The 25,360-nt window shown below is 37.7% G+C and overlaps 1 protein-coding gene across 8 annotated transcripts in view; it reads left to right on the top strand.

The window, feature by feature from the left end:
- Positions 1–25,360, top strand: part of CHM (CHM Rab escort protein) — a 193,641-nt gene that overhangs the window by 17,485 nt on the left and 150,796 nt on the right. For all 8 annotated transcript variants that reach the window (XM_017953980.3, XM_021932889.2, XM_021932894.2 and 5 more), the window contains exon 2: positions 3,315–3,381. In XM_017953980.3, coding sequence (XP_017809469.1) covers positions 3,315–3,381 — 67 coding nt within the window. The remainder of the gene's footprint in view (positions 1–3,314; positions 3,382–25,360) is intronic.

The following is a 25,360-nucleotide window of genomic DNA, read 5'->3' as shown; positions in this document are numbered from 1 at the left end:
TTTTAAAGCATCACTTTTTGGTTCTCCCTTCCTTTAACTTAACCAGGAATGCTCCTTTCCACTTTCCTTTTTCCGTCTTCTGCACTCCTCAGTTAGGGTTGTTAGAGACCCTGAAAGACCCAGCTAATTTCTCCTGTTCTTTGGAGCTTTCCATGACTCCCTCTACAGAGGGAGTGTTTCTTTCCATTGTGTTTCTATGACAGTTTTAAATAAACTTACTATTTTTTAATCTCTTTAAATTCTTGTTGTATAGACTCTGAGCTCTAACAGGTAGGGATTATCTTGCAAAAAAAATGTATGGCAACTTCTCACTACCTAGCACAGTTTGTTCTCACTCTCCCTTCCTGTCCCCTTCCCCCATTTTCTTTTTTTTGTCTTTTCTTCAGCAAATATCTATAAAGAACCTACTACATGCCTCCTGTCTCCTGGAAATTCTGTTTATTGAATGGGTGAGAAGAAATATGAAATCTTGGCCAAGAAGACATTGTTAACTGTATTATTAGTTTGCTATTTTAGTCATTCTAAGCATGAAGATAATAGGCCCTTGCCATTTAACATTAGAACAGCTTATGAATTTCACAAACTTATGGGAATGTTTGGATGGAAGTATTAAGGAAAAACACAAATGATAGTCATTTTGGCTTTATGTAATTTGGACTCAGATCATGTTCAGTATTGAAATCCATTCTTGGCTTTGCTTTAATAGCAGAGATTTGACTTCTGACATTGTTGATCACAGCCATGGAAATAACCACATGCATAACTGCCTACCCCAAGTAACAGTTATTTTGGACCAAATGGAGGCGAGTAATTTTATTATCGTTCACCATTGGAGTTGGCATCTGGTCAAAATAGGTGTATGTTTGGGGTAGTGTTAGATGGAAATATAATGCTTCTGAAATATCGTTCTGAAGGATAATAAGAGTAGATAGTGTTCATAGGGCAAGTACCCTTGCTAAAAACATAACTGAATCCTATGTGGTAGATCACGATATTCTCATTGATAGATGAAGAAACAAAGGCTCAGAGAAGTCAAGTGACTTATCTGAGGTTGTGCAGCTAGGTAAGTAGCAAAACCAAGATTCAAGTCTAAGTCTGTCTGATTGAGATCATGCCTGTTTCATTTTGTTGCTGTATTGTCCTTAAATCCTCATTTTCAAATTTGCATCCAAGTTGGAGATAGTGAATTAACAAGGTAATTTGAAGTGGGGATATGGAATTACGGAATTACTTGATATTTGGCAAGTTATTTAACCTTTCTTAACCTATTTCTTCACATAGATAATACTGCCTGCCTCCTAGGATTATAATGAATAAATAGGATGATGTATGTGAAAATACAGTGTGAAGGATAAAACCCTATACTAATATTTGGTGGCATTGTTATTAATGCTGTCATTATTACACATAAGAGCATTAATCTTTAAAATACTAATTCTGCTTCTTGAGTATTTCTTTGCCATTATCCTTTTAACTAAGCTGCTTATCAGCTTTTAAAGTACCATAATGACTGCATTTCACTAAAAAGGAGAGTTATTTCTTTAAGTGTGACAGAAAGTTCAGATGGTCTTAAGATTTCAATAAGGGTTTTAACTTAAAAACTACATTTAGCTATTTAAAACTTTCTTCTATTTCCCTCTACTCCAGATATTCTTATTTTGTTTACTTGAATTACATCTAAAGTTAAGGTTGGAACTTTATGATGACTTGTTTTTAGTGATTGATATTTAATGGTTATTTTCAGTACATTTGTTAGAACTTTTTTTTTTTTTTTTTTGAACCAAGCATTATATGCCTACAAAATGTTCAACACTGGAAAACTAGTCCTCTGTGAAGGCAGGCTGGAGTTTGTGTTTAGTATGGTTTTTAGCTAGAGACTGACTATATCAATTGTTTCCATAGGCATATTGTTTTTTATATACAGAAGATGACTTTCCCTTTTCCTGAAATCCTTGATGCTTAGTGTGTAGTTTAAACCCTTGCCAAAAGACTGGTGCTGTTTCTTTTCCACTAAGTAAGAACACGAGAAGATCAGGATGTTTCATCATGGTGAAGGAGTTCATAGTAGCACTATAGAATTGCACTAAACTTTTAAAGCATGCTTTATTTTTATAACTAATATAAAAAAATACTAGCTTCTATCGACATGGTAGATCATATGACAGAAAGTTATTGAAGAGTCTGGAACTTACAGGGTATTAACTATCAAATAGAAAACTTGATTTTTTAAAATCGTAAAACATCATTATCTTTGGCAATTTTTAATTTTTTGTTGGTGCTGGTAGAAGTAATATATATATGTCTTTTTATGATAATCAGCTTTATGGTATGATTAAGTTTGATTCCAAAGCAGTAATGTTTTGTTTTCATGCTGCTATATTGGTCAAAAGCAAAATAATGTATCTTATAAGCAGCCAATTTCTAAACTAGCTGACATATTTCTTAAGCTAAAAAATGTGTGCCATTCCTCTTCAGAGGCATTGTGGCTTCGGAGTTATATCTGCGTTTAAATTTCAACTCTAGAACTTTTTTTTTGTTTTAATCATTGGGCAGAAAGTTAAGATATTCGTGTCCCAGGTTCTTTTTCTTCTCTAAAATGCAAATGCAGATGGTTACCTCTCAGTGCAGTTGGGAGACTCAGATGAGCTAGTGTGTGAACATGGTTTTTAACTGAATATTATATAGTATTTACAATTCCTCATTGATCGTAATTTACATACAAAAATATTGTAAGTACTTTTAAAAATTATTTTTTCTTGCCAAATTAAGCAGAACTGCTTTTTTAAAAATATCTCTGGCCGGGCGCGGTGGCTCACGCCTATAATCCCAGCACTTTGGGAGGCCGAGGTGGGTAGATCACAAGATCAGGAGACTGAGACCATCCTGGCTAACATGGTGAAATCTCGTCTCTACTAAAAATACAAAAATGAGCTGGGTGTGCGGCGCGTGCGTGTAATCTCAGCTACTCGGAAGGCTAAGGCAGGAGAATTGCTTGAACCAGGGAGTCGGAGGTTGCAGTAAGCCGAGATCACGCCACTGCACTCCAGCCTGGTGACAGAGTGAGACTCCATCTCAAAAAAAACAAAAAAACAAAAAACACAATCTCTTCCACATAATAAAATTTTCAGTATGAGTAGTATATGTTTAAGAAACATCTTACAGTATAATTAATATAAAACTTTATAATTCTGAATACTAGCGAGGATGGGTCTCTTTGGTTAAACTATTCTATATAGCAATGGCATGAATTGAACATTTTATGTGAAATATATATATTTCTACATTCTAAATGATACAGGTGTGTGCTTTTATAGGTTTGCCTGAATCCATCATTGCAGCTGCATGTTCAAGAAGTGGCCGGAGAGTTCTGCATGTTGATTCGTAAGTTTATCAACGATAGCATTTAATACTTGCTAAATATCTCTATACAAGATTAAAATTTACATAAACACATATATGTCTGTACCTATGTACATGTATGTGTGTATCATACATAAACTTAAGTTAGGAAAAAGACTGGAATTGTTTAATTTTAACCACTAATATGTGAAATATATAGCATACAAGTTTTACTATTCTGTGAAATAGTGATCTTTCCTTTGAGAATAAACCAAATGCGTCATTTTATTTTTCTCATGAGTGATTTTGTTTAAAGTAACAAGTAATTCTCCAAGAAGCTTGAAAACCTCATGCCTGCCCTTTTTCTTCCATACGTGTGTGGGTATATACAACCTATATATGCTGTTGTATTTTAGGCTTCATATTCGATGATTGTAAAAATCAGCCAATTGATTTTGAGTATTATTTTCTTGAACTTCATCAAAATTTAAACTTAGGAAGTTTTAACTAGGAAAAATATCTACAATTATGTTTTTCCCTTTTTTCTTGAATGTGATGATAAACAGGAGGTTGATGGAAAACTCGGGTTTAAGATAAAGCATAGATTAAATCTCTCCATTTCTATACCCCCCCAAACAAACCCCTAATCTCCCACCTTTCTATTAAGTGCTTTTGACTATTATATCTTGGCACTTTAATTGTTCATTGAATAGGAATAGAAAGAAGAAACATACTTTTTATTTTCTGTTAGATATTAACTACAATGTTTTTCAGAATGCTACAATATAAAAAAAAATTAGATTTATCATAGCTTATAGTGCCTTCCCATATGTTATCTCATTGTAAATATGTGGGAATCTAAAAAGTAGCATGAGTTAATCTTCTTTTAACCTGTTCTGAATCCATTTTGAAAGCATAGTAACTCCTCTGTTATAATAGCTAAGATTTGGGAACAACTGGATGGAATTTCTAAATTGGATTCAGTTTTCATACACATCCTGCCTTTGTAATTCACTTTTACTATTTCACTATTGTATGCACGACTGCTTGTGTTAATCTCTCAATTCAGTCTTTTTGACATATCATGGATTTGCATGTCAGAAAATCTGCTACCTTGGGCCAGATATGGTGGCTTATGCCTGTAACCCAGCACTTTGGGAGGCTGAGGTGGGCGGATCACTTGAGGTCAAGAAGTCAGGAGTTTGAGACTAAACTGGCCAACATGGTGAAACCCCATCTCTACTAAAAATACAGAACTTAACTGGGCATGGTGGTGCATGCTCATAATCCCAACTTCTTGGGAGGCTGAGGCAGGAGAATTGATTGAACTCGGTCCGGAGGTGGAGGTTGCAGTGAGCCGAGATTGCGCCACTGCACTCCAACCTGGGCGACAGAGAAAGACTCTGTCTCAAAAAAAAGGAAAATCTGCTACCTTGAAGCCCAGGTACTGAGACAGTATGCTTTAAAATATTAATTCATATATATTTTTGATGAATTTATTTAACCTAAAATTAAAAATAAAATACTTGCTTCTCATTTCTCAAAAGTAGAATGATAGTAAAAGTTGTTATTTGTTGAGCTTGTACTATATGCTAGTCAACATATTAGTTTCTTTATACATGTTATGTAACTTAATTCTTATCACAGCCAAGTAAGGTAGGTGGTATTATCCCAATTTGACAAATGGGGAATGTGGAACATAAAGACATTAAGTACTTTTTCTAAATTTACCTTGTGTAATTTTAGTTTCAAATTTACTTTGTGTGTAGGTATGTGTGTTGTTTTTTTCTTTTTCTTTTTCTTTCCTTTTTTTTTTGACACAGGATCTCACACTGTTGCCCAGACTATAGTACAGTGGCATGGTAATAGCTCACTGTAACTTCAAACTCCTGGGCTCAAGTTATCCTCCTGCCTCAGCCTCCTGGTAACTAGGACTACAGGTGAATGCCATTGCACCCAGCTAACTTTGAACATTTTTTGTAGAGATGGAATCTCGCTATGCTACCTAGGCTGGTCTTGAACTCTTGACCTCAAAAGATCTTCCCAAAATGCTGGGATTACAGGCAAGAGCTACCGTACCTGGCCTATTTTGTGTTTTCTTATTCCAGGACATGAGGTCTTCCTAGAATGAAGACTATTTTATAAATCAAATTGAGTTTACTCATATTCCAAAAATAAAGTTTGATTAAAAATATAAGAACCTAGATCTTACTTTGACAAGCAGTGAATCAATTAGAAAAGCTTGATAATATGGTTGTCTTAAGACATTATAGTATAATAAAAATGGCATTTCAAAGTGACAAAACTTTTCTTCTTCTCTTGTACATCCTCAGACTTGATAGCTTTTGAAAGTTTAGATACATCTCGATATTGATTCTCCCACACCTTAAGCTTAGATTTGGGGGCTTCTTTGGCACCATTATCTGAGGGTAATGGATGTCTGCATACTGTTGATATCTCCTGATCTGAATCTGTTCTGAGCCCCAGTTTCATGTACCCTATCATCTGATATCTTCATCTAGATGTTCCATAGGCACCTTAACATGGCTATTATTAAGCCATGAATTCATCCTCCCCATTCTCACCTCAAAATGTACAGAACCCAAAAAACAGCATCCTGCTCCCAGTCTTTTGGAATGATAACATCGTCTACCCAGTTGCTCAACTTAAGACACCTGGAAACTTCTGTTGATTTTCTTGCTTTATCCTCCAGATTTATTCAGATGATTTTGATAATAATAGAAAACATTTATTGAGCTCTTCTAGGTACTATGATACATACTTTGAAAATATAATTTCACTTACATCCCCTAACTTTAATAGCTCTCCATATCTCTTTTTCTTTATGTCACTGTCATTTCCCTCGTTCAAACCTTGTCATTTCTCGGCTGGGTAAGCTCATAACCTCCTGACTTTATCTCCAGCTCTCTAGTTTATTTATCACACTGCCACCAGTCACATCACTCTGCTGCGTGAAATCCTTCAGTGTTTCTCTGCTGCCTATGTTAGTGATTTTCCAAGTTTAAAAAAAGACTTAGTGAGGGAACTGAAACAAAACGATGAAAGCAGAGCTGCTGTGCTTGAAATGAGTGGGTCTGGGTCAGTTTAGATATAACTGGCTTATAGGAGAAGGTCCAGATTTTCTGTATGTCATACAGTGCCCTCTATGATGTGGCCTTGCTTACACCTCCAGCCTCATCTCTTGCCACTTCAATCTTTAGATGTCGACACCAGCAATGCTGAAATTTGCCGTAGCTGAACATATTGTAGTCTTTACTTCATCTTCCTACTTTTTGTCTGGGATTTGCGTAAGGTATCCCCTCAGCCTGGATTGCCTGTCTCTACCCCTCAGCCTGGCTAACTTCTATTTGTCTTTCAATGTTTAGCTTCCATACCACCTCCTCAGGGAAGTCCCACTTCCTCAAACCCCACTGGCTATGTGTCACAACTATGCTCAGGTTTTTATAACACTGTATAAGAGTGCCATGACATTTATCATACTCTTAATCATTCACTTCCCTGTCTTCCCCACTACCCTTTAAACTCTTACATCATAGGTCTTAGTCATCTTTGTATCTCCAGCACTAGCACAGTTGCTGGTATGCATTAGATATTTGATGGATGGATAAGTGCTAATACATATTTGTGTATATGATTTTTTTTTTGTTAATGGTTAGTTTGGTGATGTATAATCTTTATGTCACACACATTTTGGATAAATAGCTGTTGTTAGAGATGTAATCTGTGGCTAAAAAAGTATGCAGTCAGTAACCTTGACTTTTAGTGTCATCAAGTTTTTACACTATCACTGTTCATTCATTTTTATTGAGAATCTTTGTGCAAGGAATTGTGCTAGATGTTAAGAATGCAAAGATAAATAAAAATACACTGACTCACAATCTAGTAAGGGAAGTAAAATAGATACACGTGCTATGCTGTTTGATGGAGGTATATATAAGGTGCTATATGGGGACAACTAACTCAGTGAGAGGGCTCCCCATAGGAGTAGGTACCTTATCTAAGGTTCTAAGGACAGGTAGGATTTCATCGAATGAGATGTACTAATAGGGGTTGGAGCTGGGAATAACATTTTGGACAGATGGAGCAACATGTACAAAGACTTGAGAGATGAAAGAGAATGACAAGTTTGGGAAGCTACACGTAGTTGAGTATGACAGGCACAGAGAATATACAATTAAGTACAGGGTGGGGTGGAAAGTTGCGAGTACAAAGGTAGGGCTCAGGTCAAAGAATTACTTTATCTTATAGACATTAAAGAGCTATTAAATGCTCTTAAGCAGGGGAATTAAGTGATCAGATGTGTGTTTTAGTACTACACAGTAGAGAGTTGGTTGGAGAAAGGTAGGCAGACCCACTAGGTGGCTGTTTGCAATGATCTAGTTTAGGGATGATGACCTGAATAAGCTATTGGCAATCAGAATGAATAAAAGGTAGAAGGATTTGAGGTTATATTATAGCAAGAATTTTTGGTGGTGGATCAGATAAAGTAGGTGAGGGAATGGAAGAAATTACAGATGACACCCAAGATTCTGGTTTGAGCCATTTGGTGGATGGTGGTGCCAATTTCATTTACTTATGTGAGGAATTCAAGAGAATGTTCAGACTTAGGGATAGAGCTGGGGAAGGGAAGATAATGTGTTCAGAATTGAAGATGTTGAGTTTGAGGTACTACTGACATACCTTGGTGAAGAGATCCATTCACCTAGGGATGTGTATGTGTTTGTGTATGTGGGTATATGTATAAGGAGCCTGAGTGGAAGATCTAGAGCTGGAGATAAGAGATTTGGGCATTATTTGTGAATAAATGGCCGTTAAAACCAAAGAAGTGAATAGAATCATCCTGAAAATGCATATAGTGAAACACATAACAGGCAAGTATAGAAACCTGGGCAAGAGCAACTTTTAAGGCATGGGTCAAAGGAGAAAAGCCACCAAAGGAGATTGAAAGGAAACAATCAGAGGTTGAGAAGAAAAGCAGGAGGGTGTAGATTTTCATATATGGCGACTCTACTCCTTGAAAACCTTAGTATCTCTCTACCCATAGAGGAGAAAGTCTTAAGGAAGGGAACATTTATGTAATCTTTTCCTGCTCTGGGCCAGGATTAAATATTTTCTCATTTAATACTCATTTTAGCATTTAAAACTCTTCATCAAGTTCAGTCTACTTCCCCAGCTCTATCTGTCATGTCTGCTTTACATGTAAAATTATACCATATATCTGTGTTCTGTGGACATGCCTTTCTTTGATTTTCTAAAAATAATTTTTTTAAATTGTCATTTAAACATGTAAAGTTTACCATCATAACCATTTTTAAGCATTGAGTTGAGTAGCGTTAAGTATGTTCACATTGTTGTGCAACAGATCTCCAGAGCTCTTTTGATCTTGCAAAACTGAAACTCTGTACCCATTCAACAATAATTCCCTATTTTCTACTGCTCTTCCAGCCACTAGCAACCACTACTCCACTTTCTGTCTATGATTTTGACTACTCTGGATGCCTCATTCATATAAGTGTACTTATGCAGCACTGTACTTGTCTTTTTTGTGACTGGCTTATTTCACTTAGCACAGTGTCCTCAAGGCTTATCCATTTTGTTGCATACTGCAGGATTTCCTTCCTTTCTAGGCCTAGATAATATCCCACTGTATGTGTATGCCACATTTTGTTTATCTCTTCATCTGTTGATAGATATTTGAGCTGCTTCCACTTCTTGGCTATTGTGAATAATGCTGCTATGAACATGGCTGTGCAAATGTTTTTTTAGATCCTGATTTCTATTTTTTTGGATAAATTAAAGTGGGATTGCTGGACCATATAGTAGTTCCACTCTTCATTTTTTAGGAAGTGCCATGCTGTTTTGCATAGTGGCTATACTGTTTCACATTCCCACCATTCCTATGCTTTGGCTTTATTGGGAAGTTGTATGTGAGCTTTTAAGCCAGAATGCCTGTGTTCAGATCTTGGTTTCTCCACTTACTAGGTGTGTAACCTTTGGCAAGTTATTCTGTACCTTAGTTTCTTTATAAAAATGACATAATATTGGTACCAACGTTAGCAAAATAAAAAAGGGCATAATATTTAATATCTAAGGTTGTTGGGATTAAATAAACTAATCTATGTAATGGATTTATAACAATGCTTCATAGTAAGCCCTCAGTAATGTTAGCATTTACTGCTCTTAACAATGCTGCTTCTGCCACTACAGGTGAATAGCCCTTATCTGAAATGCTTGGGACCAGAAGTGTTTTGGATTTCAGATATACACACACACACATACACACACACACACACACACATACACACACACACGTATCTGGGATTCAGATATATATATACACACACACACACACACCAGAGATATATAGATCAGATACATATATCAGAGCTATATATTGATATATTTTGATATATATCAGATATATACATCTGATATATTATGATATATATCTGATATATAAGATATGCATAAGATGTAGATATCAGATGTATATATCCATCATATATATCGATATATCAGATATACATGATAAATATATATGATACATGGTAAATACATATAAATATATATGATATATATATCTCTCTGATATGTATCAGAGATATATATAAGAGCATCTACTGCTCTTAACAATGCCACTTCTGCTGCTACAGGTGAGTAGCCCTTATCTGAAATGCTTGGGGCCAGAAGTGTTTCAGATTTCAGGTACGTATATATATATCAGAGATACATCATATATATCAGAGATATATATATCTCATATATCAGAGATATTTCTGATATATATCATACACAAATTTTTGTAATATTTGCAATATATAGTAATATTTGTAATATATATGTAATATATGTATTCGTAATATATATATTTTGTAATGTTTGCAATATATATAGTAATATTTGCTATATATACATGTATTTGTAATATTTGTGGTGTACTTACTAGCCGAGTGTCTCTAATCTGAAAATCTGAAATGCTCCAAGGAACATTTCTTTTGAGCATCATGTTGGCACTCAAAAAGTTTTAGATTTTGAAGCATTTCAGATTTCAGATTTTCTGATTTGAGATGCCCAACAGGTACTAATACTACTGCTACTATTAGATAAGAATAGTGGGAAGCCAGATTAAAGGAGTGACTAATTATGCCTGTGAGATTTGTGGAAAGCGTCACAGAGGTGACATTTCAGCTGAGTCTTGAAAGATGATGTGGGGTTTAATGAGGAATTGGAGCATTTCAGAAAGAGGGAACATACTGAAAAAGCATGGGATGCTAGGTGAACGGTGAGAATTTTAGTAGGACTGGAAGGTAAGGTAAGTGAATTGGGTTCATGAGAGTTGAAATTAGAAGAATTAAACTGGAGTCATTCTGAGGACCTTGTATGCTGAGGTAGGAAGTACTGACTTTTGTCTTTAATAATTATCTTTAATCTCATTCTGTCTTTCCTTCAAACCCATATTTCATGCTTCAGCATATCCTGTCAACTCTACTTCCAAAAACAACCTAAATCTGTTTTCTCTGTCTCCACTCTTCCTCTTAGTTCATCCCACCATCATTGCCATTGGACTACTCTGATAAGCTCCTTATTGATCTTTCTGTTGCTACTACTGCCCCAATTTTTGGCCTTTTCCTCATTTCTAACTGCAGCATTTATGATTCTCTTTCTTGCTTGCTATACTGTGCTATTGCTGTAACTATGCACTCATTTTTTATTTTTATTTTTTAGGCTAGTCAATTGAAGCAATGGGAGTTGAAAAGGAGAAGGAGCAAATAAATCTGTAACTGATTATGATCAATTAGTTGTAAATACCACCACACTTGGACATTTTTTCATTGTTTCATTTTTCATTGTTAATATTATTTATGCCTCTTCTCTGTTTCTTTCTCCTTGATCTTTCTTGCCAGATATTTGTTTGTTTTATTACTCTTTTCAAACAACCAGCTTTAGCTTTATTGACTCCTTCAGTGTTATCTTCAATATGTACTTTTATCTTTATTTCCTTTCTTTGGCTTGGAATCCATCTTGTGCTTTTTCTAACTTTTTGAATTAAATTCTTAGCTCTTTATTTTTAAGCCTTTTTGCTTAATAAAATCATTTATGACTATATAGTTTCCTTTAAGGACCACATTAGCTCTCTCCCATGAATTCTATGTATTTTCTAATGGCTGTTATGATTTCTTCTTTGCTCTGTTGGTTATTTAGAGGTTATCTTTTTAAATTTCCAAATATATATTTAAATTTCAACATCTTTATTGACTTTTAAATTCCAACACCCATGACAGAACATGCAAATGACACAAACTAATGTAAAAAAGTTCCAGTGTGCCTCCTTTTCCTGCCTGCATCCCACCCACTCTGTCCCCTGTCCCACCTCCCAGAAGCAGCTACTGTTACCTTCTATACGTTCTCCAGAGAAGTAAGTTACAGAAAAATATGTATTTATAATGTATATGTTAGATTTGGTGTAGAAAAATTGTAAGATACTGAGTAGTTAACACCAAGGATCTCTCATGTTGCCTTTTTGTAACCGTATCTACCTCCCTCCTCTGCCACTCCCCTGCCTTCAGTTCCTAACCCCAGTGACCACTAATCTGTTTTTCATCTCTGTTATTTTGTCCTTTCATGTATAGAACTGGACAGTTTGTAAACTTTTGGCATTGGACTATTTCACTCAGCCTAATTCCCTGGAGATCTATCCAGGTTGTTGCATATATCAGTAGTTCGTTTATTTTTATTGCTGAGTGGTATTTCATATTACGTATGTATCACAGTTTGTATAAGCATTCCTCTGTTGAAGGGTACCTGGAGTGATTCTATTTTATGGCTGTTACAGATAAAATTGCTATGTGAACATTTATATAGTTGTTTTGGTGTATGTGAACATAAGTTTTTATTTCTCTGGGATAAATTTCCAGGAGTACAATTGCTGGATCATGTGGTAATTATATATATTTAGCTTTTTAAGAAATTGCTATTTTCCAGTGTTCCTATACTATTTCCCATTAACAGTGTATGAGTGATCCAGTTCCTCTGCATCTTTGCCACAATTTGGTGTTGTCACCTTCTCATAGTTGTGTAGTGATATCTCCTTATTTTAATTCACATTTTCTTAATGGCTAATTATCTTGAACATTTTTCATGTGCTTATTTGTCATCTGTATATCTTTTATGATAAAATGTCTTCTGTATTTTGACTATTTTCTAATTGGATCGTTTGTTTTACTGTTGGGTTTTGAGTGCTTTATGCCTTCTAACCAAATACGTTTTTAACTTTAGTTTTTCTTTTGATAATTGGTTTCCAATTTAATTACACTATAATCAGAGAATGAGCTCTGCATGATATCAGTTATTTGGTATTTTTTAGAATTGCTTCATGGTTTGGAAGTATATAGCTCCATGTGGCTTATTGTGTTTAATTGTTGGATATGCAGCTCTATATGTTAGATCAATTTTTTTTTTTTTTTTGAGACGGAGTCACGCTCTGTTGCCCAGGCTGGAGTGCAGTGGCGCGATCTCGGCTCACTGCAAGCTCCACCTCCTGGGTTCACGCCATTCTCCTGCCTCATCCTCCCGAGTAGCGGGACTACAGGCGCCCGCCACCACGCCTGACTAATTTTTTATTTTATTTTTGGTAGAGACGGGCGGGGTATCACCGTGTTAGCCAGGATGGTCTTGATCTGCTGACGTCGTGATCCGCCCGCCTCGGCCTCCTAAAGTGCTGGGTTTACAGGCTTGAGCCACCACGCCAGTCTCTAGATCAAATTTGTTAATGTTATTGTTTGAAATTTATGTTATCTATTAATAATAACAGATAATAATAATTCTAATTAATAGAATTGAGGAGTATATTAAAATCTCCTATACTGATTGTGGAATTCTTATTTTTCCTTTCAATTCTAATTTTTGTTTATATATTCTGAGTATAGATAGGGGCATACAGGTTTAGAATTTTGATATCCTTGTGTAATTACTCTATTTGCCTAGATTTTTTCTTTTTTCTAGCTTTTTTGTAACTTTTTTCTTTAAAGACTATTTTGTATGATGTTAATGTAATGACATTAGATTTCCTTGTTGTATTAGTTTGTTTTCACACTGCTGATAAAGATATGCCCGAGACTGGGAAGAAAAGAGGTTTCATTGGACTTACAGTTCCACATGGCTGGGGAGGCCTCAGAATCATGGCGGGAGGCAAAAGGTGCTTCTTATGTGGTGGCAGCAAGAGAAAATGAGGAAGATGCAAAAGTGAAAACCCCTGATAAAACCATCAAATCTCGTGAGACTTCGTCACTACCACGAGAACAGTATGGGCTTAACCATCTCCATAATTCAAATTATCTCCCACTGGGTCCCTCCCACAACATATAGGAATTATGGGAGTACAATTCAAGATGAGATTTGGGTGGGGACACAGAGCCAAACCATATCATTCCCGCCCTTGGCCCCTCCAAATCTCATGTCCTCCCACTTCAAAAGCAATCGTGCCTTCCCAACAGTCTCCCAAAGTCTTAACTCATTTCAGCATTAATCCAAAAGTCCACAGTCCAAAGTCTCATCTGAGACAAAGCAAGTCCCTTCTACCTATGAGCATGTAAAATCAAAAGCAAGCTAGTTACTTCCTAGATACAATAGGGGTACAGATATTGGATAAATAAAGCCATTCCAAATGGGAGAAATGTACCATAGCAAAATGGCTATAGGGCCTATGCAAGTCCGAAATCTAGTGGGGTAGTCAAATTTTAAAGATCCAAAATGATTTCCTTTGACTCCAGGTCTCACATCCAGGTCACACTGATGCAAGAGGTGGGTTCCCATGGTCTCGGGCAGCTCTGTCCCTGTGACTCTGCAGGGTATAGCCTCCCTCCTGGCTGCTTTTATGAGCTGGCGTTGAGTGTCTGCTGCTTTTCCAGGTGCAAGCTATCAGTGGATCTGCCATTCTAGGGTCTGGAGGACAGTGGCCCTCTTCTCACAGCTCCACTAGGCAGTACCTCAGTACGGACTCTGTGTGGGGGCTCTGACCTCACATTTCCCCTCTGCACTGCCCTAGCAGAGGTTCTCCATGAGGACCCCGCCCCTGCAGAAAACTTCTGCCTGTTTATCCCGGCATTTCCATACATCCTCTGAAATCTGGGCAGAGGTTCCCAAACCTCAATTTTTGACTTCTGTGCACTCGCAGCCTCAGCAACACGTGGAAGCTGCCAAGGCTTTGGGCTTGCACCCTCTGAAGCCACGGCCTGAGCTTTACATTGGCCCCTTTCAGCCAAGGCTGGAGCCACTGGGACTCGGGGCACCAAGCCCCTAGGCTGCATATAGCAGGGAGTTCCCAGCTTGGCCCAAGAAACCATTTTTCTCTTAGGTCTGCAGGCCTGTGGTGGATGGGACTGCTGTGAAGACTTCCGACAAACCCTGGAGACATTTTCCCCATTGTCTTGGGGATTAACATTTGGCTCCTAGTTACTTAGGCAAATTTCTACAGCTGGCTTGAATTTCTTAGAGATATATATATATTTTTTCTATCACATCGTCAGGCTGCAAATTTTCCGAGCTTTTATGCCCTGCTTCCCTTGTAAAACTGAATGCCTTTAACGGCACCTGAGTCACCTTTTTTTTTTTAATTTTTATTTTTTGAGACAAAGGCTCACTGTCTTCTAGGCTGGAGCGCAGTGGCGCGATCTCGGCTCACTGCAAACTCCGCCTCCCGGGTTCAAGCAATTCTCGTGCCTCAGCCTCCTGAGTAGATAGGATTATAGGCGCCCGCCACCATGCCTGGCTAATGTTTGTATTTTCAGTAGAGACGAGGTTTCACCATGTTGGCCAGGCTGGTCTCAAACTCCTGACCTGAGGTGATCCACCCGCCTCGGCCCCCCAGAGTGCTGGAATTACAGGCGTGAGCCACCGTGCCCGGCCTCAAGTCATCTCTTGAATGCTTTCTTTGCTGCTTAGACATTTCTTCTGCCAGATACCCTAAATCATGTTTCTCAAGTTCAAAGTTCCACAGGTCTCTAGGGCATGGGCAAAATGCCACCAGTCTCTTTGCTAAAACATAAAAAGAGTCACCTTTGTTTCATTTCCCAACAAGTTCCTCATCTCCATCTGAGACCACCTCAGCCTGGACCTTATTGTCCATATCACTATCACTCTTTTGATCAAAGTCATTCAACAAGCCTCTAAGAAGCTCCAAACTTTCCCACATTTTGCTGTCTTCTGAGCCCTCCAAACCGTTCCAACCTCTGCCTGTTACCCTGTTCCAAAGTCACTTCCACATTTTTGAGTGTCTTTCAGCAACGCCCCACTCTGCTGGTACTAATTTACTGTATTGGTCTGTTTTCACACTGCTTATAAAGTCATACCCGAGACTGAGATGAAAAAGATGTTTAATTGGACTTACAGTTCCACATGGCTGGGGAGGCCTCAACATCATGGTGGGAGGTAAAAGGCACTTCTTACGTGGCAGCAGCAAGAGAAAATGAGGAAGATGCAAAAGTGGAAACCCCTGATAAACCCATCAGATCTTGTGAGACTTCTTCACTATCACAAGAACAGCAGGGGTAAAACCTGCCGCCGTGATTTAGTTACCTCCCACTGGGTCCCTCCCATAACACATGGGAATTCAAGATGAGATTTGAGTGGGGACACTGTGAAACCATATCAGAGTGATATATGAAGAACTTTCTATTCCTTTAGAATAAAAAAAAATAACTTTTTCATGTATATATTGAGACTAAACTTCTAAGCTAATCAAAGTGTTTTCTCAAGCAGTACAAGGCCCACCCCTCTCATGTTTTTTGTTATGTAGCATTTTGGTGACACTTTGACTTCATACCTCTTTTAATCATTATTGTTGTTGTTTTATTTTGTAAGTCAATGATTATCTAGATTTACCTTTGTGCACCAGTTTCTTTGCTTGCTCTTCATTCTGGCACCAGTATCCTGCTTCCTGAAGTTCTTTCACCCTGAGTCTGTTGGTGGTACACTCTGTCTTTGTGATCCGCCCGCCTCGGCCACCCAAAGTGCTGGGATTACAGGCGTGAGCCACCGCGCCCGGGCTATTTCATTGTTTTAAAACATGTAAAGCAAACTTGTTTTATGGTGATACAGGATTTTTCTTGGCCACTTTGCCAACCAGGGACCTCCACAGCCAGCAACATCCCCACTGCCTGGGCCTCACTTGGTCTTGGGCCTTCCACTGGAGGTGACCCGGCCACTCAGCCTTCCAGTGTTGTAGATTGTACTGGAGTTTGGTGGTTCCCCTAGCTCTTTTCCCGCGTTCAGGAAGAATGAGGATACACTGACAATTAGAAGGGTCTGGATGGGCAGAGAAGAATTTTATTGAGCGATGGAAGAGGAAAGGGGACTCCGGGTGGTTTCTCTCTCTCTTAGTGTGGCTGTGTCCGGGGCTTTTTATGGGCTCAGAATAGGGGAATGTGTGCTGATTGTTTTCTGAGTATGCAAAGAAAGGCTAAAGCAAAGGCACCACTCAAAGTTGGGCATAGTAGTGTAGAAAAGCAATTAGGAAAGGGTAAATATAAGTAAAATAGGTGAAGGGTGGGGATCAGTCAGAGGAAAGCATGCCAAACAGGAAGACAGGTTTTCAATGCAATCGGTGGATTTGACTTGTAGCTTGGCTTTCAGGCTTTAAACTGTCTTCAGCTTGGAGGTGGGGTTTCTCTGGGGACGTGCCGCTATCTGCCTAGGCCTTTGTCTGTCTCCTGCCACTATCGATAGCTTCTTTCACATATTTCCATTATATTGCCAGGTGAGGTATCAGAGCCCTAACACTGGGAAGTGGTCACCTCGTGGGTTGGTAAAAAGAATTTGCCAACAACAGTATAGGTTTGAAAAAGGAAAGTTTATTAGGAAGAACTCTGCAAAAGGTTCCAGCGGGTTGCCTCAATGAGAGGACTGAGCGTTCAGCCGTGTTTTTTTCCTTAGGGGTATTTGTGGACCTTAATGTGGGAGCTTAGGGTTGTAAAATGAGTTTCAACATGGCATTCCAGAGATGTATAGAAATTTTAGTTACTTATAAAAGTTGAAAGAGGCCTGGAATCAGATGTCAACTTTATATACCAGGGAAGTTTAATTATTTCTAAATTCCCTAGATAAGGAGTTGATCCTCCAGATGGCCTGTTTGATGGTCACCAGGTGGTCTTTGCTCCCTTTTAAATTCCTCAGATAAGGAGTTTTTGTCTCCGGGGCCTGTTCGGTTGCCACCAGGTGATTTTCACTTTCCTCATATATAACGTTTATGGGGGGTTTAATACGATTTGTTATTTTCTTTCCAGCTTTAGGGTCAGTATTTTTCCTTCCTTTTTCCCCTGAAATGTTGAATTTTGAATTTCTCTTAAGTGGAACTTTGCCTGGGGGATCCCTATGTTTCTACTGAGTGGTTTTGCATTTCCTTTTGCCTCATCACTTACTGCTATTACTAGTGGTCTTAGTTTCCTATTACTGCTGTTATAAATTACCACAGTTGTAGTGGCTAAAACCAATACAGACTTATTCTTTAGGTTCTGTAGGTCAGAAGTCCAAAATGAGTCTTATGGGGACGAAGTCAAGGTGTAGGCAGTGCTGCATTAGTTTTGGAGGTTCCAGGGAAAAATTTCCTTATCTTTTCCAGTTTCTAGAGGTCACCTGAATCCTTTGGCTCATGGCCCTTCCTCCAACTTCAAAGTGCATCACTTCAGACTCTGCTTCTCATTCCATCTCCTTCTGCCTTTGAATTTTTTACCTCCTCATTTTAAGGAACTTTGTGATTACATTAGGGCATACCTGGATAATCCAGGATAATCTTCCCATGTCAAGATCCTCAATTGCATTAACAAAAAGCATTATATTTTTTTGCCATATAAGATAATACATTCATAGCTTCTGGGGATTAGGACTTGAACATCTTTGGGGAGCCATTCTGTCTACCACCTTGGGCCAAAGCAATGTTTGTGTTTATTTCTAGAATTGAGAGTTCCTGTTGTATGTGAGTAGTATAAATTAGAGCACTATATTTGTGCTCCAAGTTTACAGTTATATATGATTGTCAGGAAAATTTCCCCTCCATCTACAGTCATGCTTCAGCAGCATGACACCATGCACCTTGCTGTCTGAATATATATTCTCTCATACCTTTATGCCTTTTTTAATGCTGATCCCCATTGTATGTGAAAATTCTTTCTCCTCCTTCAGGACCCATCTAAAATACTGCTTTCTATTGATGGCTTATTTGATAATCCCAGTAGTATGAATTTTTCTCTTTGTGTTTCCAAGTACCATGCATGTTTTTGTAATGTAACATTTTTCATACTGTATTATTGTTTGTAGATCTGTCGGCCCTATTAGACTCTTAAAGATCAGGAATCATGTCTTACACATCTATATATCCTCAGTGCCTAAGAGTGCCTGGAATACAGCAATCCCTTAATAAACCTTTGATAAATGAATAAAGTTTAAAAATATATATATGTGCCAAGCCACTGTGCTGTTGGTAGTAATTTACAGTTGCCTAGTACAATTGCCTAGTATAAAGGAAGAATTGATCCCTTGCTGATCATCTGTAGATTTATAAATTTATGGTAGTTCAGATGGAAGTCATCTGTTGATGAGAAAGTTGAGTGAACCCAGTGTCAAATGGACAGATCACAACAGGACTGGTGCCAAAACTAAGACCTTGTTCCTATTCCAGCATTCTTTGAAATATACCACACTAACTTTGCTGCTGATGATTTGTATTACTCAAACTAATTATAATTTATAGACAAAATACAACATCATTACCTTATATTTTTGGATATTCCTCAATTAAGTTCTACTTTTGAATGGGCTAGAAGCATGCTTCTAAGAAACTGTAGTCGTATTCTGGCACTTGGTAGGGTGGTGGTGGAATATAAAACTACAGGATAAACACTGGAGCATCTGCCTGGTATATAAATTTTATTAAATTGAAAACATTAAAGTTTTTATTGATCTAAGTTTAGACTTAGATAAAAGTTGTGAAATTAGTACAGATAGTTTTTGTACATACTTAATTTTACTTTCCCTAATGCTAATATCTTATATATCCGTAGTATAATTATAAAAACTCAGGAATTAATATTGGTAGAATACTATTAACTACAGACCTGATTTGAATTTGACCAATTTTTTCCTTTTTCTTTTTTTTAAATTATACTTTAAGTTCTAGGGTACATGTGCACAACGTGCAGGTTTGTTACATAGGTATACATGTGCCATGTTGGTTTGCTGCACCCATCAGCTCACCATTTACATTAGGTATTTCTCATGATGCTATCCCTCTCCTAGCCCCTGACCTGCCGACAGGCCCCCGTGTGTGATATTCCCCTCCTTGTGTCCATGTGTTCTCATTGTTCAACTCCCACTTATGCGTGAGAACATGCAGTGTTTGGTTTTCTGTCCTTATGATAATTTGCTGAGAATAATGGTTTCCAGCTTCATCCATGTCCCTGCAAAGGAAATGAACTCATCCCTTTTTATGGCTGCATAGTATTCCATGGTGTATATGTGCCACGTTTTCTTTATCCAGTCTATTATTATTATTATTTTTTTTTTGAGACGGAGTCTTGCTCTGTCGCCCGGCCTGGAGTGCAGTGGCGCCATCTCGGCTCACTGCAAGCTCTGCCTCCCGGGTTCCCGCCATTCTCCTGCCTCAGCCTCCCGAGTAGCTGGGACTACAGGCGCCGGCCACCTCACCCGGCTAGTTTTTTCGTATTTTCTAGTAGAGACGGGGTTTCACCGTGTTAGCCAGGATGGTCTCGATCTCCTGACCTCGTGATCCGCCCGTCTCGGCCTCCCAAAGTGCTGGGATTACAGGCTTGAGCCACCGCGCCCGGCCTATCCAGTCTATTATTGATGGACTTTAAAATTATTATCATTTATGGATTTTTAAAAAATGTTATTCTGTTCCAGGATCTGGTCCAGGATACTACCTTGCATTTAGTTGTTAATAGTCTCAGATCGTCTTCCCCGTGATACACTGTGGTGTTTTCCTATGCTGATTTTTCAGTTTTTCCTTTCTCAGCTTCATATGTTTATTGCAATTATTTTATAAAGAAGAGCTGAGCCCTCTGCCCCATTTATTTATTTACTTATTTATGTCAATATGGGCTCATGGATATTTATATTATTCTGCTGTTTATAATCCAGTACTACCATTGTTTAGTTTGTTGCTCAACTTGTTCTAGCTTTGGTCACTCTGAGTTCTTTCCTTTTGATTCCTATGTAGTTTTGAATGTCCCATCCTTGTTTAAGTACTTCCTGATACCACAAGATGCTCCATGTTCATTTGTTATTTTTCTTGCTCTTGCTGGAGAATCAACCACTTACCTCTATGAGAGAGGTTTACATTAGGTATTTCTACAAGAGCCTTGCCTCTATGTATTTGAGAATCATGTTTAGAAACCAAGATCTGAGCACTGGTTGTGCTCATTTCTACTAGGCGTTGATGTTTCTGGGTCCTCTGAGCTGGTTAATATATTTATGTATATTGACCTATTCATACATATATATCTACATTCTGTACCTATCTCCTTCTATATATAGAGAATATATATATTTAGCGTGTATATATGTGTATATATATACACACTAAAAACCATATATCTGTGTTGATACTTTCAATCAAATAGAATACATTTAAGAATACTATTTAAAACATTGATATATAGTGGAATAAGACGCAAAATTTACCAGATTTTTTTGTTAGGATGACCCATGAAAATTAAACATTTTGTTTTCATATAGGACGACTGTAAGCTATCTCCTGGCTTCCCCTATCATAAGCTTTCCCTTAAGCCATGAGAGCTGCTTTGAAGGAAATGTTGGAAGCCTTGTGTTAGTGTACACTTTTTCTGCTCTGAGATGGTTGACACATAGTAGGTACTCAGTAAATACCTTCTGGATGTATGACTCAATATAGTAGTATATGACTGGTGGACCAGAAACTTACATTGTTCCATGATCATGGTCAGAATTTGTAACCCTGGCCATCTTGCCAGATGTATATCATTGACCATATGGGAGATTCGGTAAATAAATTAACCCTTTCGATTCACCATCACAGCTAGAACAACAGCAGTTAGCACATATCCTGGCATCATCTTGTCATATGAAGGACCTTCCTTGTCTTTGTTACTTGGCAGAGCACCATCTGAGTGTAGACACTTCACAAATGCTATTTGGTAATAGTGTAGTGTTGAAGAAAGCTTACTGTTCATTTCTATGAAGAATAGTATACGAAAGTTTTCACAGAACTTGTTTGATTTGCTTTTCAGCTTTTCAATTTTTTAAGATTTTTCCATTCATGAAGAATGAATGCTACTTGATATTTTCATTAATGTTTTAAAACAATCTAAACTGTAAAAATAGTACAGTAAGGACTATGTTCTGAAGGGGTTGGCAAACAGTCCAGTTGCTTTTGTGAATAAAGTTTTTTGGAAAACCGACATGTCCATTCATTTTTGTATTGCCTGTGTCTGCTTTTGTTAGACAATGGCAGTGTTGAGTAGTTCCAACAGAGACTATATGGCTTAAAATATTTACTATCTCATCCTTTACAGAAAATGTTTGCTGACCTTCCTCTAGAAATTTTTTTTTAATTCTTATAAACGTATATATTGTATATTTAACTGTACAATAGCTTTTTTCTCTATTAGAGGAAGATAGCAAATTAAGGATCAGAGAATAATTAAAATTTATTAAAATAGTACTTTTAAAGCTTATTGCAAAATAATACATGTATACAGTATCATGAAGACAGCAATAAAAAGCATACTGCTATCACTTTTTAAAATATAAATGCCATGAATATTAGTTGTAGCATTTTTTAAATTATACTTTAAGTTCTAGGGTACATGTACACAACGTGCAGGTTTGACACATAGGTATACATGTGCCATGTTGGTTTGCTGCACCCATCAACTCGTCATTTACATTAGGTATTTCTCCTAATGCTATCCTTCGCCCAACCCACCACCCACTGACAGGCCCCGGTGTGTGATGTTCCTTGCCCTGTGTCCAAGTGATCTCATTGTTCAATTCCCACGTATGAGTGCGAACACGTGTTTGGTTTTCTGTCCTTGTGATAGTTTGCTGAGAATGATGGTTTCCAGCTTCATCCATCCCTGCAAAGGACATGAACTCATCCCTTTTTATGGCTGCATAGTATTCCATGGTGTATATGTGCCACATTTTCTTAATCCAGTCTATCATTGATGGACATTTGGGTTGGTTCCAAGTCTTTGCTATTGTGAATAGTGCCACAATAAACATACATGTGCATGTGTCTTTATAGTAGCATGTTTTATAATCCTTTGGGTATATACCCAGTAATGGGATTGCTGGGTCAAATGGTATTTCTAGTTCTAGATCCTTGAGGGATCGCCACACTGTCTTCCACAATAGTTGAACTAATTTACACTCCCATCAGCAGAGTAACAGCATTCCTATCTCTCCACATCCTCTCCAGCGTCTGTTGTTTCCTGACTTTTTAGTGATTGCCATTCTAACTGGCGTGAGGTGGTATCTCATTGTGGTTTTGATTTGCTTTTCTCTAATGACCAGTGATGATGAGCATTTTTTCATGTGTCTGTTGGCTGCATAGATGTCTTCTTTTGAGAAGTGTCTGTTTATATCCTTTGCCTACTTTTTGATGGGGTTGTTTTTTTCTTGTAAATCTGTTTGAGTTCTTTGTAGATTCTGGATATTAGCCCTTTGTCAGATGGGTGGATTGCAAAAATTTTCTCCTATTCTGTAGGTTGCCTGTTCACTCTGATGGTAGTTTCTTTTGCTGTGCAGAAGCTCTTTAGTTTAATTAGATCCTATTTGTCTATTTTGGCTTTTGTTGCCATTGCTTTTGGTGTTTTAGTCATCAAGTCTTTGCCCATGCCTGTGCCCTGAATGGTATTGCCTAGGTTTTCTTCTAGGGTTTTTATGGTTTTAGGTCTAACATTTTAAGTCTTTAATCCATCTTGAGTTAATTTTTTTATAAGGTGTAAGTAAGGGATCCAGTGTCAGTTTTCTGCATATGGCCAGCCAGATTTCCCAGCACCATTTATTAAATAGGGAATCCTTTCCCCATTTCTTGTTTTTGTCAGGTTTGTTAAAGATCAGATGGTTGTAGATATGTGGTGTTCTTTCTGAGGCTTCTGTTCTGTTCCATTGGTCTATCTCTCTGTTTTGGTACCAGTACCATGCTGTTTTGGTTACTGTAGCCTTGTAGTATAGTTTGAAGTCAGGTAGCGTGATGCCTCCAGCTTTGTTCTTTTTGCTTAGGATTGTCTTGGCAATGCGGGCTCTTTTTTGGTTCTGTATGAACTTTAAAGCATTTTTTTCCAATTCTGTGAAGAAAGTCATTGGTAGCTTAATGGGAATGGCATTGAATCTATAAATTACCTTGGGCAGCATGGCCATTTTCATGATATTGATTCTTCCTATCCATGAGCATGGAATGTTCTTCCATTTGTTTGTATCTCTTTTATTTCCTTGAGCAGTGGTTTGTTGTTCTCTTTGAAGGGGTCCTTCACATCCCTTGTAAGTTGTATTCCTAGGTTTTTTATTCTCTTTGTAGCAATTGTGAATGGGAGTTCACTCATGATTTGACACTCTGTTTGTCTGTTCTTGGTGTATAGAAATGCTTATGATTTTTGCCCATTGATTTTGTATCCAGAGACTTTCCTGAAGTTACTTATCAGCTTAAGGAGATTTTGGGCTGAGAAGATGGGATTTTCTAAATATACAGTCATGTCATCTGCATGTCAGAGACAATTTGACTTCCTCTTTTCCTAATTGAATACCCTTTATTTCTTTCTCTTGCCTGATTGTCCTGGCCAGAACATCCACCACTATGTTGAATAGGAGTGGTGAGGGAGGCCATCATTTTCTTGTGCCGGTTTTCAAAGGGAATGCTTCCAGTTTTTGCCCATTCAGTATGATATTGACTGTGGGTTTGTCATAAATAGCTCTTATTGTTTTGAGATATGTTCCATCAGTACCTAGTTTATTGAGAGTTTTTAGCGTGAAGGGCTGTTGAATTTTGTCAAAGGCCTTTTCTGCATCTGTTGAGATAATCGTGGTTTTTATCATTGGTCCCGTTTATGTGATGGATTATGTTTATTGATTTGCATATGTTGAACCAGCCTTGCACCCCAGGGATGAAGCCGACCTGATCGTGGTGGATAAGCTTTTTGATGTGCTGCTGGATTTGGTTTGCCAGTATTTTATTGAATATTTTTGCATCGATGTTCATCAGGGATATTAGTCTAATATTCTCTTTTTTTTGTTATGTCTCTGCCAGGCTTTGGTATCAGGATGATGTTGGCCTTACAAAATAAGTTAGGGAAGATTCCCTCTTTTTCTATTGATTGGAGTAGTTTCAGAAGGAATGCTACCAGCTCCTCTTTGTACCTCTGGTAGAATTTGGCTGTGAATCCATCTGGTCCTGGACCTTTTTAGGTTGGTAGGCTCTTAATTATTGCCTCAATTTCAGAGCCTGTTACTGGTCTATTCAGGGATTCAACTTCTTCCTGGTTTAGTCTTGGGAGGGTGTATGTATCCAGGAATTTATCCATTTCTTCTAGATTTTCTAGTTTATTTGCATATAGGTGTTTATACTATTCTCTGATGGTGTCTTGTATTTCTGTGGCATCGGTGGTGATATCCCCTCTATCATTTTTTATTGTGTCCATTTGATTCATCTGTCTTCTCTTCTTTATTAGTCTTGCTAGTGGTCTATCAATTTTGTTGATCTTTTCAAAAAACCAGTCCCTGGATTCATTGATTTTTTTGAAGGGTTTTCTGTGTCTCTATCTCTTTCAGTTCTGCTCTGATCTTCTTTATTTCTTGCCTTCTGCTAGCTTTTGAATGTGTTTACTCTTGTTTCTCTAGTTCTTTTAATTGTGATGTTAGGGTATCAATTTTAGATCTTTCCAGCTTTCTCTTGTGGGCATTTAGTGCTATAAATTTCCCTCTATACACTGCCTGAAACGTGTCCCAAAGATTC

This window comes from Papio anubis, chromosome X, assembly GCF_008728515.1.
Source record: "Papio anubis isolate 15944 chromosome X, Panubis1.0, whole genome shotgun sequence".
NCBI classification, from domain to species: Eukaryota; Metazoa; Chordata; class Mammalia; order Primates; family Cercopithecidae; genus Papio; species Papio anubis.
The sequence above is the reverse complement of the archived record's forward strand: the minus strand, read 5'-3'. Positions and strand labels throughout refer to the sequence as shown.